This window comes from Oryctolagus cuniculus, chromosome 9 (assembly GCF_964237555.1).
Source record: "Oryctolagus cuniculus chromosome 9, mOryCun1.1, whole genome shotgun sequence".
NCBI lineage: Eukaryota > Metazoa > Chordata > Mammalia > Lagomorpha > Leporidae > Oryctolagus > Oryctolagus cuniculus.
The window spans coordinates 67,252,266-67,267,023 of NC_091440.1; the positions used below are offsets into that span (position 1 = coordinate 67,252,266).

The window sequence follows — 14,758 nt, forward strand, 5'->3', positions numbered from 1 at the left end:
CAAAGCGCTGAACTGGATTTCTCTCTCAGTCCCTGATGTGTCTGAAATATGTGCTCTGAAAAGATGCTGAGAACTTGGACTATTTCTCAGAGATTTCTGATCTGACATTCTACGGAGACTTCAAGACATCTAACTCTCCTTGAGCACAGCCAAATCCCCAAGAACCTCAAACTCAACCTACTTTTCTTGGGGTTGATCCAGGGCAGAGCTGACATAGTTGGAACATTCTGGAGCACACCCACAACTCTGGCTGAACCAGGCCAATCTTCTCCAATGGGAGAATGGTACAAAACCAAACCGTTTGTCCAAGGGGCCATCTGTTGTTAGTTAAAAACCCAACAGCCGTGTTGGCCAGTATCTGTTACAGCTTTCTCTGCGAAACCTCTTCAAAATAGGAGACACGAAGAGATTATCTTTCATTTTGCAGAAAAACAAGGATTCCTCACCGAGCACCGATTTGCCTTGAATCACAAATCAGCCCAGTGTGCAGGGTTTTTCCCCCCAAGTCTGCACAAGCGTGGAACATGTTGTTTTACCAGTGTGATTTGTTTGAAACAGATCTAAGAGTCTTCCTCCAAAGGGCTGTGGGATTAGGCTGGGCAGGCGCGGACATCCCGGGGAAGGCAGATAAAGAAAACAAGACAAGACTGCGTGAGGCACACCCTTGGGTGAGGTCCTTGGAACGGAGGTCAGACCCCAAGGGATAGAGAGAGCTTTGAATATTTCCGTGCTCCACTGAGGCGGATTCCTACTAAGAGCAAAAGGAGACGTGGACGCACAAAAATTCCGCGGTCTTGAGGCTCGCGGAGGGGCGGGGGCAGCGGCCGGGGAAGAGACAGCCTGGTGCTACCTAAAGTGGATCCATTGTACGCGGCGAACCCAGGAAAGTTCAGCCGATTTTCCTATGAACCTGCAACACTGAGTCCCAAGGCAAACCGGCCAGAAACGAGTTCAGAATCGGAAAGGCCAGGCGACTCAGGAGAAGGACCGACCCTTGAACCAAGCACGTCACCCCACTCCCGCGTTCCTCTGGCCGCTGGGCCTCCGCTGGGCCTCCGCTGGGCCTCGGGGCCCGAGAAGGGGCCGGCCCCGCCCCCTCGCCGCCGGCCCCGCCCCCGGCCCGGGGCTGCGCGAGCCGTCTCCGCCCTCGCGCTGAAGCTGGGTGGCTGCTAGGGCCGTGCCGCAGTCGCCGCCTCAGCCGTCGCGGAGCTGCCCGAGTCTCGTCTGCCGCCGCTGATCCTCGTCCGGAGCCCGGCCGAGGAGGCTGCAGCCGCAGCCGGGAGCCCGCAGCCCGCGCCTCCAGCCCGCCGCCGCCGCCGCCGCCGCCCTTCTCCGAGGGCGCCCCAGGCCGCGCCATGGTGAAGGTGACGTTCAACTCGGCTCTGGCCCAGAAGGAGGCCAAGAAGGACGATCCCAAGAGCGGCGAGGAGGCGCTCATCATCCCCCCGGACGCCGTCGCGGTGGACTGCAAGGTCCGAGCCGGGGGGAGGGAGCGGGGTGCGGGACCCGGCGGGAGCGGCTCCGGAGCGGGCGGGCGCTGCTCGCCCTCCTTTGTGAGGGAAGTGCGTGTGCAGGGAAGCGGCGCTCGGCGCTCGCCAGGCCCGGGAGTGGACGCGTCGAGAATTGCGCCGCGTTCCCTCTGGTTTGTGAGGCCCGGGCTGGCGGGCTGGCTGGCTTGGTTCCGCCTGGGTCCGGGCGGCGACAGCAACACAACAACAGCCGAGTCCGGGACTTCCCTTCCCAGGATAAATAATATCCCTAAAATGGCTGACATTCCAAGCCTAAACCTCTGTTGTTTGCTACTTTCGTTTCTAGCCGAGCAGCACTTGGACTAAGTCCAGCCACTGCGAGCGTCTTCGTTTTTTCAAGCATTTTCCTCTTCACTGCCTTTTTCCACGGCCCTTCGGTCCTGGCGGGTGAACCTCACCGTGGGGTCCGGAGAAGGGGGGGGACAAGGTGACAGACAGACTGCCCGGAGTAGGTTCTGGCCGTGTATCTCACAATGAAAACCGATTATTCCCAGTGAAGGTCAACTGTTAGGTAGATGTGAGGCTAAATCCAACAGTTGGCTTTCAGATCGTCTCACCGAGTGCTCCTACTGCTATAAAGAAATTTGCCCCCGGGTCCCTAATGAAATCCTCCTGCTGTGTTAACTTTTAGTTGCTTGCAGGATTATTCATTTAAGCTGAGTGGAATTGTCTCAAAAGTTACCTCTGCCTACCAGATCGTCTCTAGGCTGCAGAAATTCCATCCTGCAGAAGTTAACTGTAGAAGTTGGATCGCTTAGCTTATTTTTTCAGTATCACTTTTCAGGACCTGTAAATTTGTTTTTAAAAATACAGTCGTCTGTGGGCCAGGTGTGAGTGATAAAAAATTTTTATATGCTCTAATGAAAATTACTCCTGAAACGTAGGCCACTGATAGAAATTGAAAATGTAATGTTAATCTGGACTGCAGAACTGGCACGGGTCGATTTTTTTAAGTGACTGCCTTGCTTTGAAACAGGAACAGTGAACGGATTCCCTAAAAGGATTAAAGGTTTGGGGTTTAGGATTGGTATTGTTTTTCTGAGCCCATTGTAAACAGTCTTGGTCTTAAAAGAAAATGTTTGGAATGTATAGACAGAAATTTCAGTAGGAAATTATTATCTTAGGTCTTTAATATATTCCTTGGGTCTAAAATAGGTTGACAGTCAAGTACTCAATTACTACAACTCAGATATATACATTATTCTAAACGCTATTCCATGTATTTTTAAAATCTTATAAACAGATATAACTCCTCCCAGTTTTTTTTAAAAAAAAAAGAGAAGAGAAAGCACTGGATGATGTCACTTCAGACAGCTTTGCTGTGTTCCACTGTAGTGAAGGAGGTTTGAAACTCTGGGCAAATATGATTGCATTTACTGAGCTGCTTTAAATCTATCTTGACAGTTTCTGTCGTTCCTGAAGTTCTCAGAGTTTCTCACAAGTTCACCATATTTAAATTTTGTGGTCATAGCAGCTATAAAAGGTGAGCTATGTATTCGAAGCTTTGTGCTTTGTTTTCTGGTTATTTTCTCAGATTCTCATATCTAAAGAAAAATACTAGGACTGGCAATGAGGGCCAGAGTCTTCCTTTGTATTTTTTTTTTATTTATTTTTATTTTTTTTATTTTTGATAGGCAGAGTGGACAGTGAGAGAGAGACAGAGAGAGAAAGGTCTTCCTTTGCCGTTGGTTCACCCTCCAATGGCCGCCGCTGCAGCCGGCGCACCGCGCTGATCCGATGGCAGGAGCCAGGATCCAGGTGCTTTTCCTGGTCTCCCATGGGGTGCAGGGCCCAAGCACCTGGGCCATCCTCCACTGCACTCCCTGGCCATAGCAGAGAGCTGGCCTGGAAGAGGGGCAACCGGGACAGAATCCGGCGCCCCGACCGGTGTAACCATACAGCCGTCATGGATGAATTGGTAGATAGAAAATAAGTCCGTTTCCAGCTTTAAGCTGAAAAGCACGAGTTTTCTTTAAGTGGATGGCAGATTTTTTCACTGCGTTAATCGTTAAAATCAGTCACTTACATGCAAAGGAAAAACCTGACTTGCTGAGAGACATTTGGGAGAGAACTTCTGATCTCTCCATCTCCAAGCTTGGGCGGTGATTACATAATGTTCTGCCGCTCCTTGGGGATGAGTGGCTGTGTGGCAATCACCTTGTCTGACTGCCTGAGCTGGGAACAGAATTAGTCTCAGTTTTACCTGGGGCATTTCCTTCCCTTGATTGGTGTTGAGAGATCAAGTGAAGCTAGTTATGGTCCAGAACTGCGGGAGACAAATGTCTAATACCTTTAACTCTCCTAGACCACAACATGCCATAACCCCTGTTACTGGTATTTTTCAAAGTGTGCTGTTAAGGACCACCTGCTTTGGTGTCATCTGAATTCTGATTTTAAAATGCAGATCCTACTACCTTATGTCACCAGAATTCTGTTCCCTCTAGTTGGCTGGCTTATATAACATTCTAGTACTTTTACACTGCTTCTGTGTTCTGCTGTTTTTCTCTACAGAATAAAAAACATCCAGAAGCAATTCCATTGCTCTATTTTTCTTGTCTTTTCAGTTACTTCTATTATTTCAACTATCTTGCTATTTATTCTTTTACTGTATTTTTCTCTTAATTAAAATTTTTTACCTTCACCTATCCTGGTTGGCACAAAGCTTTCATAAGTATAGAAACAGCAGAGCCTACGATCTTTCTTTTATGTATCAAAGGTGAATTTGAAACTACATGCAGGTTTTGTGTTACAGGCAGCAATTCATTCATTTATTTTTGTGTCCATAACTTTGACCCTAGGAAAATTGTTGTTTATGCACATCTATCAAAGAAAATATTTAATATACTGAATCAGAAGTCCCAGTTTTGTCATTATATAACTGCTTGATCTCGGGCTTCAATATTTTCCTATCAGTAAGATAAGATGAGAGGGTAGAACCAGATGGTCTATAAGGACTCTTCCAGTTTTAAAATTCTGTAAAGATGCTGGCATTACATAATTATATTTGGCAGGAATTAAATTGTTTCCAATGTGAAAAATAACAACTACCTCTCACCCTGCCCAAACTGTTCCCTTTCTCCCTTTCCTTGTTTAACATGTTCCATTCCTCCCTTATAATAAGGAGCATTGGATCCAAGAGGAGATGAGTAGAGGGATTATGTAACAAAGCAAATTTTCATTTTTGATTACCTCACTATGGAACAGTAAAGTCGTCAGTAATTCTTTTTTGTTGCAATGCCTGCATATGAAACCCCTTTCCCAATATCAGGCTGCAGAAAAGATTACCTTTGCTTCACAGGTATCCTCACAGCCATTTTGCTAATAAAGTGTTACTTCTCTACCTTGCATTGGAGATGTTCATAAAAGGAAGAGGGAAAAGTGAAATAGGGCAGGGTTGGGAAAGGGAGAGAAAATGAAGGAAGATGAAGTAGTAAGTTCCCGAGTTGCCCGTCACAACATGGCTATTTGGACCCTAGTCCTTTATCCTTTCTGATTTTCTGTATTTGCACCATCAACACTGAAGGGTTTGGTAATGAAGCTTTTTGTTTATGGTGGTGGTTTTTTTTTTTTTTTTTTTTTTTGTGGGGAGGAAGGAGGAACTTGAAATGCATGACTGGACATTTACTGAAAAGTCTTGATCTTTAGAGAATGGATTGGGGCTTACGTTGTCTTTAACCAGAATGCATGTTATTACTTAGTTGTATAATTTTTTGCAAACATTGACCAGTCATTACATTTGGGTTCTCCATGAGGGTGGTGATATTGAAGGGAGGATTTCCTGCTGGGAGATAAATGCATCACCTCTGTGCATCTCAAGTGCCCTGGAGCAAGACTTCGAAGTACACGTCCCCAATGGAACCCAGATGCTGTAGCTGGCATGCAGCGTTGCCTATTGTGCAGTTGGAGGCGAAGTTAGTTCCCTGCCAGGTCCTGGGTAATCCTCCCAGCTACACAGGAGCAAGTCTGTTCCCTTTAGCATAATCAGAAACCTATGAGACCTCATGGATTTGACTCTGCTATGTAAGATTTATATGAATAGAAATATTTTTAACTAGAATTATCTTAAACACATTTATGACATAAGCCTATTTAAGTTGATTTCAAATTTAACTTATCAGGTGTTGTGCTGTGATAACTTGTGTATACATACATATAGAAAAGTGTACTAAGTGGACAGGGCCATTTTTTTTCTTAGTTTTATCATACTAAAGCTAAAATACGTGAAGTATCTATTCCAAAGTCACATAAAGAAATACTTTCTGAATCAATATTTTAACTAAAGCTTCTTAGACTGCTTTGTATATCTTGGTATCAGTAAAGAAAGATCCAGGAAAAAAATTGTGTCATTTCATCTATGAATTCATCCTTTTGTGATTTTGGCAAGCATGGCGCTTTTCATTACATGTTAAAGTCTGAAGGAGGCCTTCCACCAAAGGACTTCAGGCTGACGCTGTTGACCTGGATACCTGTTAAAGGATTTGGCAGTTCTGAATTTCTCAGTGAGGTAGATTTTGACTAAAAGATGAAGAAAATAGTAGTACTGGAGCTGTACTTGCAATAAGCTTATGTTATATATACAGATAGTTATTTATTCTTATTTGCATAAAGCTTAACAATAAAAATCTTGTAGGATAGGCAGCTGAAAGTTGAAAATCAGAAATTTATATTGTTGTTACAATCCCAAGGACATTATTTTTAAAAAAATTGTTTGTGATTATCCTCTTTCAGTATTTATGGTATATAATCTTAATAGTTTTAAGGAAATCTACAGTATATTCTCATTTTATAAATGTTACCAGTTGAACGAATAAGATTTTAAATAATTGCAAGTTTTTAAATCTCTTTATTTGATTGGAGGAAAAAAATACAGCATTTCTATAAATGACTATTTAGGGAATGATCAGTAAGAACCATAGACTTATTATTTTAGATAGAAAAATTGAATCTTGAGTTGTAGTAATAAAATTACCCTTGGGGCCAGCGCTGTGGCGCAGCGGGTTGAAGCTCTGGCCTGAAGCACCGGCATCCCATATGGGCTCCAGTTTGAGGCCAGGCTACTTCACTTCTGATCCAGCTTCCTGCTAATGGCCTGGGAAAGCAATAGAAGATGGCCCAAGTCCTTGGACCCCTGCACCCACGTGGGAGACCCAGAAGAAACTCCTGGCTCCTGACTTCAGATCGGCGCAGCTCCGGCTGTTGTGGCCATCTGGGAAGTGAGCCAGCGGGTAGAAGACCTCTCTCCTCTCTCTCTCTCTCTCTATCTCTCTACCTCTCTCTGTAACTCTGTCTTTCAAATAAATAAAATAAATCTTAAAAAAAAAAATTACCCTTGTTTTTATGATAGAGGGATGTTCTGATTTTTCATTTAAGGTATTATCTTTTCATGCTGATGAGTTTCCAGCAGTGATTTTATGACTTAGAGCTGATATAAATATGACAGAAGAGAAATTAATGTCTAAATAAAATTTTCATAGTTTATAAATAATACCACTTTGAGACCTGTGTTGTGGTGCAGTGGGTTAAGCTACTGCTTGTGATGCCAGCATCCCAGAACAGGGCTAGTCCAAAGCCAGGAGCCTGGAACCAAATAAGACTCACATGAGTGGCAGGTACTTAAATACTAAGTGATCACCCACTGTCTCCGATGGAGCACGTCGGGAAGCTAGAGTCAACAGAGCTGGGTCTCCAACCCAGGCACTCTGAAGAGGGATGCAGGCATCCCATGAGGCTTCTCAACCACTATGCAAACACACACCCTGTTTTCTTATTTTAAAGATTTATTTTATTTATTTGAAAGGCAAAGTTAGAGAGGGAAAGAGAGAGTTCTTCCATCTGCTGGTTCACTCCCCAGATGGCCGCAACAACTGGGTCTGGGCCAGACCGAAGCCAGGAGCCATCCTCTGCTGCTTTCCCTAGGCACATTACTGAGGAGCTGGATTGGAAGTGGATCAGCCGTAACGTGAACTGGCATGGGATGCTGGCACTGTAGGCGGCAGCTTTATTTGCTACACCACAGTGCTGGCCTCACCAAAATTTTTTAAAAATTTTTCTTAAAATGAATTAAGGATAAGACTTAAATCCTGCCGGGGCGCCGGATTCTTTCCCGGTTGCCCCTCTTCCAGTCCAGCTCTCTGCTGTGGCCCGGGAGTGCAGTGGAGGATGGTTCAAGTGTTTGGGCCCTGCACCCGCATGGGAGACCAGGAGAAGCACCTGGCTCCTGGCTTTGGATCAGTGCGGCGTGCCGGCCACAGCGGCAATTGGAGGGTTAACCAACGGTAAAAGAAGACCTTTTTCTCTGTCTCTCTCACTGTCCACTCTGCCTGTCTTAAAAAACAAAAAACAAAAAAAACCAAAAACTTAAATCCTGAATTGTTTTCTCTGCTTGTATATGCTTATAATGTTTAAAATTATTTAATATAACAGTTTTATTTTTAATGAAATCACTTGGATTGCTGTATATCCAAAAGGAAGCCCATCTTTATGCTGGGAGAAATGATTTTGAGAGCCAGTCTAGGTCTGCATGTTATCAGTTTTTAATCTTTCATTTTATAATTTTCTCCTTCAATTCATTTTTTCTTTTATTTTATTACTAAGACATGCCCATCAGTTTTAGCAAGGGCCGTGGTGGGCATATAAAGTAGAGAAGGCAAATTCAGTGCCTCTTGCACCCAAGCAGGTGAACAAGTAAGGCTGGGCTTTTTGCATATTAAATAAGTTAGAATATTCTTGGTTTTCATTTTTAAAAAATGGGTCTGGTGTTACTGGATCCTCCATTTCCCCTTCCCCGAGAGATTTATTTTATCCATTTGAAAGGCAGAGTTACAGAAGCCAGGAGTTCCTCCAGGTCTCCCAGTGTGGGTGCAGGGACCCAAGCACTAGGGCCACCCCCTGTTGCTTTTCCCAGGTCATCAGCAGAGAGCTGGATTGGAAGTGGAGTGGTCGGGACGTGAACCGGCACCCATATGGGATGCTGATGCTGCAGGCTGCAGCCTAACCTGCCATACCACCATGCGGACCCCATTGTTTAGTTTTCTTTTTTTTTTTTTTTTTTTTTTTTTTTTGACAGGCAGAGTGGACAGTGAGAGAGACAGACAGAGAGAAAGGTCTTCCTTTTGCCATTGGTTCACCCTCCAGTGGCCGCCGCGGTCGGTGCGCTGTAGCCGGCGCACCACGCTGATCCGATGGCAGGAGCCAGGTGCTTCTCCTGGTCTCCCATGGGGTGCAGGGCCCAAGCACTTGGGTCATCCTCCACTGCACTCCCAGGCCACAGCAAAGAGCTGGCCTGGAAGAGGGGCAACCGGGACAGAATCCGGCGCCGTGACTGGAACTAGACCCCGGTGTGCTGGCTCCACAAGGCGGAGGATTAGCCTAGTGAGCCGCAGCGCCGGCCCTAGTTTTCTTTTTTTAAAATTTATTTTATTTATTTGAAAGAGTTACAGAGAAAGGTAGAGCCAGAGAGAGAGAGAAACAGGTCTTCCATTCCACTGTTTGCTCCCCAAATGTCTGCAATGGCCAGGGCTGAGCGCCGGCCCCCAATGTTCCAGGTTTTAAAGGCAAGCTAGAAACCAGGATTTTTTTTTTTTTTTAATTTGTAATAGAATCTCAGCGCCAAAGCATGGAAGTTCTGACAAGGGCCTTTATTTTACAAAGTGGAAAACAAAGCTGGCAAATTATGATTTGTGCATTCCGATATGACCTGCCACCTGTTTTCCCGTTGCTGAGGAAGGAATGATTGCATTTGTAAGTGATTGGAGGGGGAAAAACAAGAATGATATTCTTCCTTTTTGCTCATTACTCTGATTAAATAGAGGATTGCCATTCGAAAAGCATCATGAAGAACTCAGGCTATGGGGCTGGTGCTGTGGTGCAACTGTGCAGTCATGCTCAAGGGTTTAGTTCTTGCTTCTTCCACTTAACCTTGCTACTTTGAATAAGCTACCTTGTGTGCCTCAGTTTCTTTGTTAGCTAACTGGGGTATATAATCTGTACTGAGATTAGCATAATGCCTGGAAACAGAGTAAGAATAAGTAGGTATTAGCTGATATTGTTACTAAAGTCCCTCTTTAATCCCTTTATCGTTGTTTTGGAATATTACTTGTATTATCATTGCTGCTTGTCTGTACTTCACCTGTCAGTTATGTAACAGTGTTGCTGGTACTTTTTTTCCCAGCAAAGTATTATGGTGGGAATTCATTCCTGGAACATAAAAACCTTCAGGATAGGACCAGTGTTGTGGCATAGCAGGTTAAGCCTGCTACGCTGGCATCCCATATGGGCACGGCTTCAAGACCTGGTTGCTCCACTTCTGATCCAGTTTCCTGCTAATGTGCCTGGGAAAGCAGCAGAAGATGGCCCAAGTGCTTGGGCCCCTGCACTCATGTGGGAGATCTGGAAGAAGCTCCAGGCTCTTGGCTTCAGCCTGGCCCAGCCTTGGCCATTGTGGCCATTTGGGGCGTGAACCAGCAGGTGGACAATCTCTCTGTCTCTGTGTCTCTCTGTCTCTATCTCTCTTCTCCTATCTGTAACTTTGCTTCTCAAGTAAATAAAAAATAAATCTTTAAAAAAAAACCTCCAGGATTCAGTAACTATGTCCATTTTCATTTAAAAATGTATATTTCTACATTGCATAATATGTATTGATAGAAGTTTTAAATTATAATTTGGGGTTTTACCAAAGTCATATATACTTATTTTAAAAATTTAAATAGTCCTGAGCTGACTCAGAGGAACACACTTGTAAAAAAATTGTGATGTAATTATTCACTATAAAATGCACAATAGTGTACATTTAGGTAATTTTAAATGTATATACCTGAACTAACATGCTAATCAAAATAGAAATTACCATCAGCTTAAAGCTATCTCATATCCTTTCATAGTTTGTCTTGCTCTTTTCTCAGAGGCAGCCATTGTTCTAGTTCTTATCCCCATAAAGTAATTCAAGGTAAACACACATTCCTAGGCTGTTTCTGATTTTTTATTGCCAGAATGATCACTAGACCAGACTCTGCCTTTCTGCAAATTAGAGAGGATGATGCCTTCTCTGGGGTTTTGGTGAACAGAGCATGAACTAGATTCCAGCCCCACTGATTCCTTTGGCCTAGTATCTTTGTGTTGGAGACAACCTGCCCAGCCATGTAAGATGAGCTGCATATTTCTCTAAACTTCCTGGTCTCAGAAGCCTTTATACTTTCTTTTTTTTAAATTTATTTGAAAATCAGAATTAACCGAGAGAAGGAGATCTTTGATCTGCTGGTCCAATTCCCAGATGACCCCAGCTGCTGGGACTGGGCCAGGTGGAAACCAGGAGCCAGGAACTCCATTCTGGTCTCCTACATGAATGACAGAGTATACTTGGGTATACTTGTGCCATCATCTACCTTCCTAAGCGCATTAGCAGGAAGCTGGATTGGAAGCAAACGAGCTAGGACTTGAACCAGCCCTCTGATAGAGGATGCCAGCGACATAAGCTGCAGCTTCATTTGGCTGTGCTGCAATGCCAAACCCTCCCCACCTCTTTATATTCAAAAATTGTTTAAGATCTTACTCTAAACAACTTAAAAGTTGTTAGGATTTTACTTTGTGTAGGTTATATATATTGATGTTTACTGTATTAGAAAGTTTCAAAAATGCTTATTTAAAATAAACTAATGTTACATAATTTTTATGATTAATAAAAATTTTCAAGACAGAAACATTTAAGTAACCTTGTTTTATAGTGTTTTACTGTTCTTTATTGGATAGCTTAATAGAAAACAGCTGGATTCTCATCTCAACTTCTGCCTCTAGTCTGTAATAATATCAGATGATCAGCTTCTGGAAAATGCCATGGTAAATTAGTGGGAATGGAAGTAAAAACCATTGTCTTAAATTGTTTGGCTTTTTTTTTTTTTTTTTTTTTTTTACAGGCAGAGTTAGACAGTGAGAGAGAGAGACAGAGACAAAGGTCTTCCTTCCATTGATTCACCCCCCAAATGGCCGCTACGGCTGGCGCAGAAGCCAGGAGCCAGGTGCTTCCTCCTGGTCTCCCATGCAGGTGCAGGGCCCAAGCACTTGGGCCATCCTCCACTGCCTTCCCAGACCACAGCAGAAAGCTGGACTGGAAGAGTAGCAACTGGGACAGAACTGGTGCCCTGACCGGGACTAGAACCCCGGGTGCTGGCACCGCAGGCAGAGAATTAGCCTAGTGAGCTGCGGCGCCAGCTGAATTGTTTGGCTTTGACATAACTTGTTGGTTGTTGTCATTCTTTTCTTTTCTTTTCTTTTCTTTTCTTTTCTTTTCTTTCTTTCTTTTTTTTTTTTTTTTTGGACAGGCAGAGTGGACAGTGAGAGAGAGAGACAGAGAGAAAGGTCTTCCTTTGCCGTTGGTTCACCCTCCAATGGCTGCCGCGGCCGGCGCACTGCACTGATCCGATGGCAGGAACCAGGTACTTATCCTGGTCTCCATGGGGTGCAGGGCCCAAGTACTTGGGCCATCCTCCACTGCACTCCCTGGCCACAGCAGAGAGCTGGCCTGGAAGAGGGGCAACTGGGACAGAATCCGGCTCCCCGACCGGGACTAGAACCCACTGTGCTGGCGCTGCAAGGCGGAGGATTAGCCTACTGAACCGCAGCGCCGGCCTCATTCATTTCTGTTCTCTGTGGCTTAAAGTTTATCTGTTTATCCCTTTACTGTCACTTTATTGGATTTTCAGGAGGAAGCAAAAATAAATAATTAACTGGAAGTCAATACCAGGACTTCCAACTCACCTATCTTGATAGCTATTTAAAGATCAATTAGAATATTTTCTTTTATGCTAAAAATGGACTTGATGATAATAATGAGTAATAATGGAAACCATCTGAATTATTATTAGCATAAGTTCAGACAAGGTGTCCTAGAAAGATAGGTGAGGCATCTTATGGTCTCTCTCTTCAAAGTACCAAAACTGTTGCCTTCCTGAGTAATTTTAGAGACAACTCATAACAAACTTGGTGATTTTGTTTTACTCTGACTGATTTTATTTGGGTTTCACTTTTGTAATTGACACCCTTCTTTTTTCATTTATTTTGAAATGCTTATATACTGATATAACTGAGTTATTTTCTTCTATTGTTTTTGCTTTATGTGTATATGATTTTAATATTTTTGTTACTATCCTTTATACTTTGATTATTAATCTGTTAGCATATTAAAAGTAGCAATACTACTGCTGTAATTAATCCATGCTTATTGAGTGTGGCTCAATTTAAGTAAGCCAATTACAAGAACATAATTCTGTAGAAAAATTTTTTTCAAGATTTATTTATTTGAAAGGTAGAGTTACAGAGAGGCAGAGAGAGAGAGAGAGAGAGAGAGAGAGATATTTCATCTTTTGGTTCACTCTCCAAATGGCCACAATGGTCAGAGCTGGGGTGATCCAAAGCCAGGAGCCAGGAGTTTCTTCCGGGTCTCCCACATGGGTGCAGGGGCCCAAGGACTTGGGCCATATTCTACTGTTTTCCCAGAACATAGCAGAGAGATGGATCAGAGGAGGAGCAGCCAAGACTCAAACCAGCACCCATCTGGGATGCTGGCATTGCAAGCAGCAGCTTTACCAGCTACACCACAGTGCTAGCCATGAGAAAATTCAACTAGAGTAATTTCTGGTTGGATATGAGTAGTATTATCCAAGATGCATGTGGAGTCAGCTGATACTCAGGCTTTGTGATACTGCACCGATAGCTTACCTTCTCTGGGCTTCATTATTTATTACAAAATGATGCACTGGAATAAATAACCTTCCGTAGAGGATCTTTTCTTTCTGAGCACTATACTGATTGCATTTTCAGAAGCATCTCTGCATATCCAGACACTTAGTAATTTAAAAATTACTAAGCACCACACCCTTTAAGAAGCATGTAGTGTAGCCAGGAAAGACCAACCAACCCATTGTGTAAACCAAATTAATCACAATCTACTTAAATGTCTATATATATTTTCATAAGAAAATCACACCCTTGGATCCAAGAACCAGGAGAGCGGTGGATTAAAGGAACAAGATCAAATATTACTACTGAGTGTTTGTTTTACATGCATTCAGTGCTGGGTAGTAGAACTCATAATATCAAAGCACTTCCCACTGTGCAAGAACAGTATCCCTAATCTCAAGAATTGGAATTGGAGTAGGTGTTCTGGTGCTCTAATAGGAAGGTAGCAGGTGATGGTTTACAGAGCTGGCTCCCTGCTACCCATGTGGGAGACCCAGATTGAGTTTCTGGCTTCAGCCTGGCCCAGCCTAAGCTGCTGCAAACATTTGAGGAGTGAACCAGCGGGTGTGAGATCTTGCTTTGTCTATCTCTGTCTCTCTGCCTCTCAAAGAAATAAAATAAATAGTAAAATTTCAGAACGTTGTTAAAAGTAAATGTCTTGGCCTGCACCACAGCTCACTAGGATAATTCTCTGCCTGCGGCGCTGGCACCCCAGGTTCTAGTCCCTGTTGGGGCACTACTTCTGTCCTGGTTGCTCCTCTGCCAGTCCAGCTCTCTGCTGTGGCCCAGGAAGGCAGTGGAGGATGGCCTAAGTGCTTGGGCCCTGCACCTTCATGGGAGACCAGGAGGAAGCACCTGGCTCCTGGCTTCAGATTGGCACAGCGTGCCGTCCCCATTGTGCTGGCCATAGCGGCCATTTTGGGGGGTGAACCAATGGAAGGAAGACCTTCCTCTCTGTCTGTCTCTCTCTCTCACTGACTCTGCCTGTCAAAAAAAAAAAAAAAAAAAAGTAAATTTCTTTAAACAAAGCCAAAATTTCTTTTCTGGTGGTCAATTTTTTAACTTACAAAATTCCAAATTTGGAAGACAGATACCTGTAACTTTTCACATTTATTTTATACTTTCAGAAGAATATGCTTAGAATTTTCTTATCAAAATTCTGCATTTGAAATGGAATTACCCATATTTGAATATGAATATGTAATAATTTTCTCATTGAATAACATTAACACCCAGCATGTACACAAAAATGAGGCCAGAATAGTTTTGCTTTCTTTTTCTCTAATCTTGACACTTGATTTCTAATGAATTATGTAAGAATAGAGCATTCTTGTCATGCTTAAAGTTTTTAGGGAGGCAGTTAATATTATTCGGAACAATATGAACCCATTATATGATTCAGCCAGTGGCAGGAAAAAGGTCTATCTTCACTCACTTATCTCTTGTTGGTAAAGGCTGTTATTATAGCAGTAAATAACATTTGTAAATAATGCCATTGT

General features: G+C 43.5%; 1 protein-coding gene across 1 annotated transcript in view; it reads left to right on the forward strand.

Annotated features, from left to right (window-relative positions):
* Positions 1–1,104: 1,104 nt before the first annotated feature.
* ITM2B (integral membrane protein 2B) overlaps positions 1,105–14,758 on the forward strand; it is a 30,757-nt gene continuing 17,103 nt past the window's right edge. Inside the window, exon 1 of the mRNA XM_002720722.4 lies at positions 1,105–1,472. Within this exon, the coding sequence (XP_002720768.1) occupies positions 1,356–1,472 (117 nt within the window). The 5' untranslated portion in view covers positions 1,105–1,355. The remainder of the gene's footprint in view (positions 1,473–14,758) is intronic.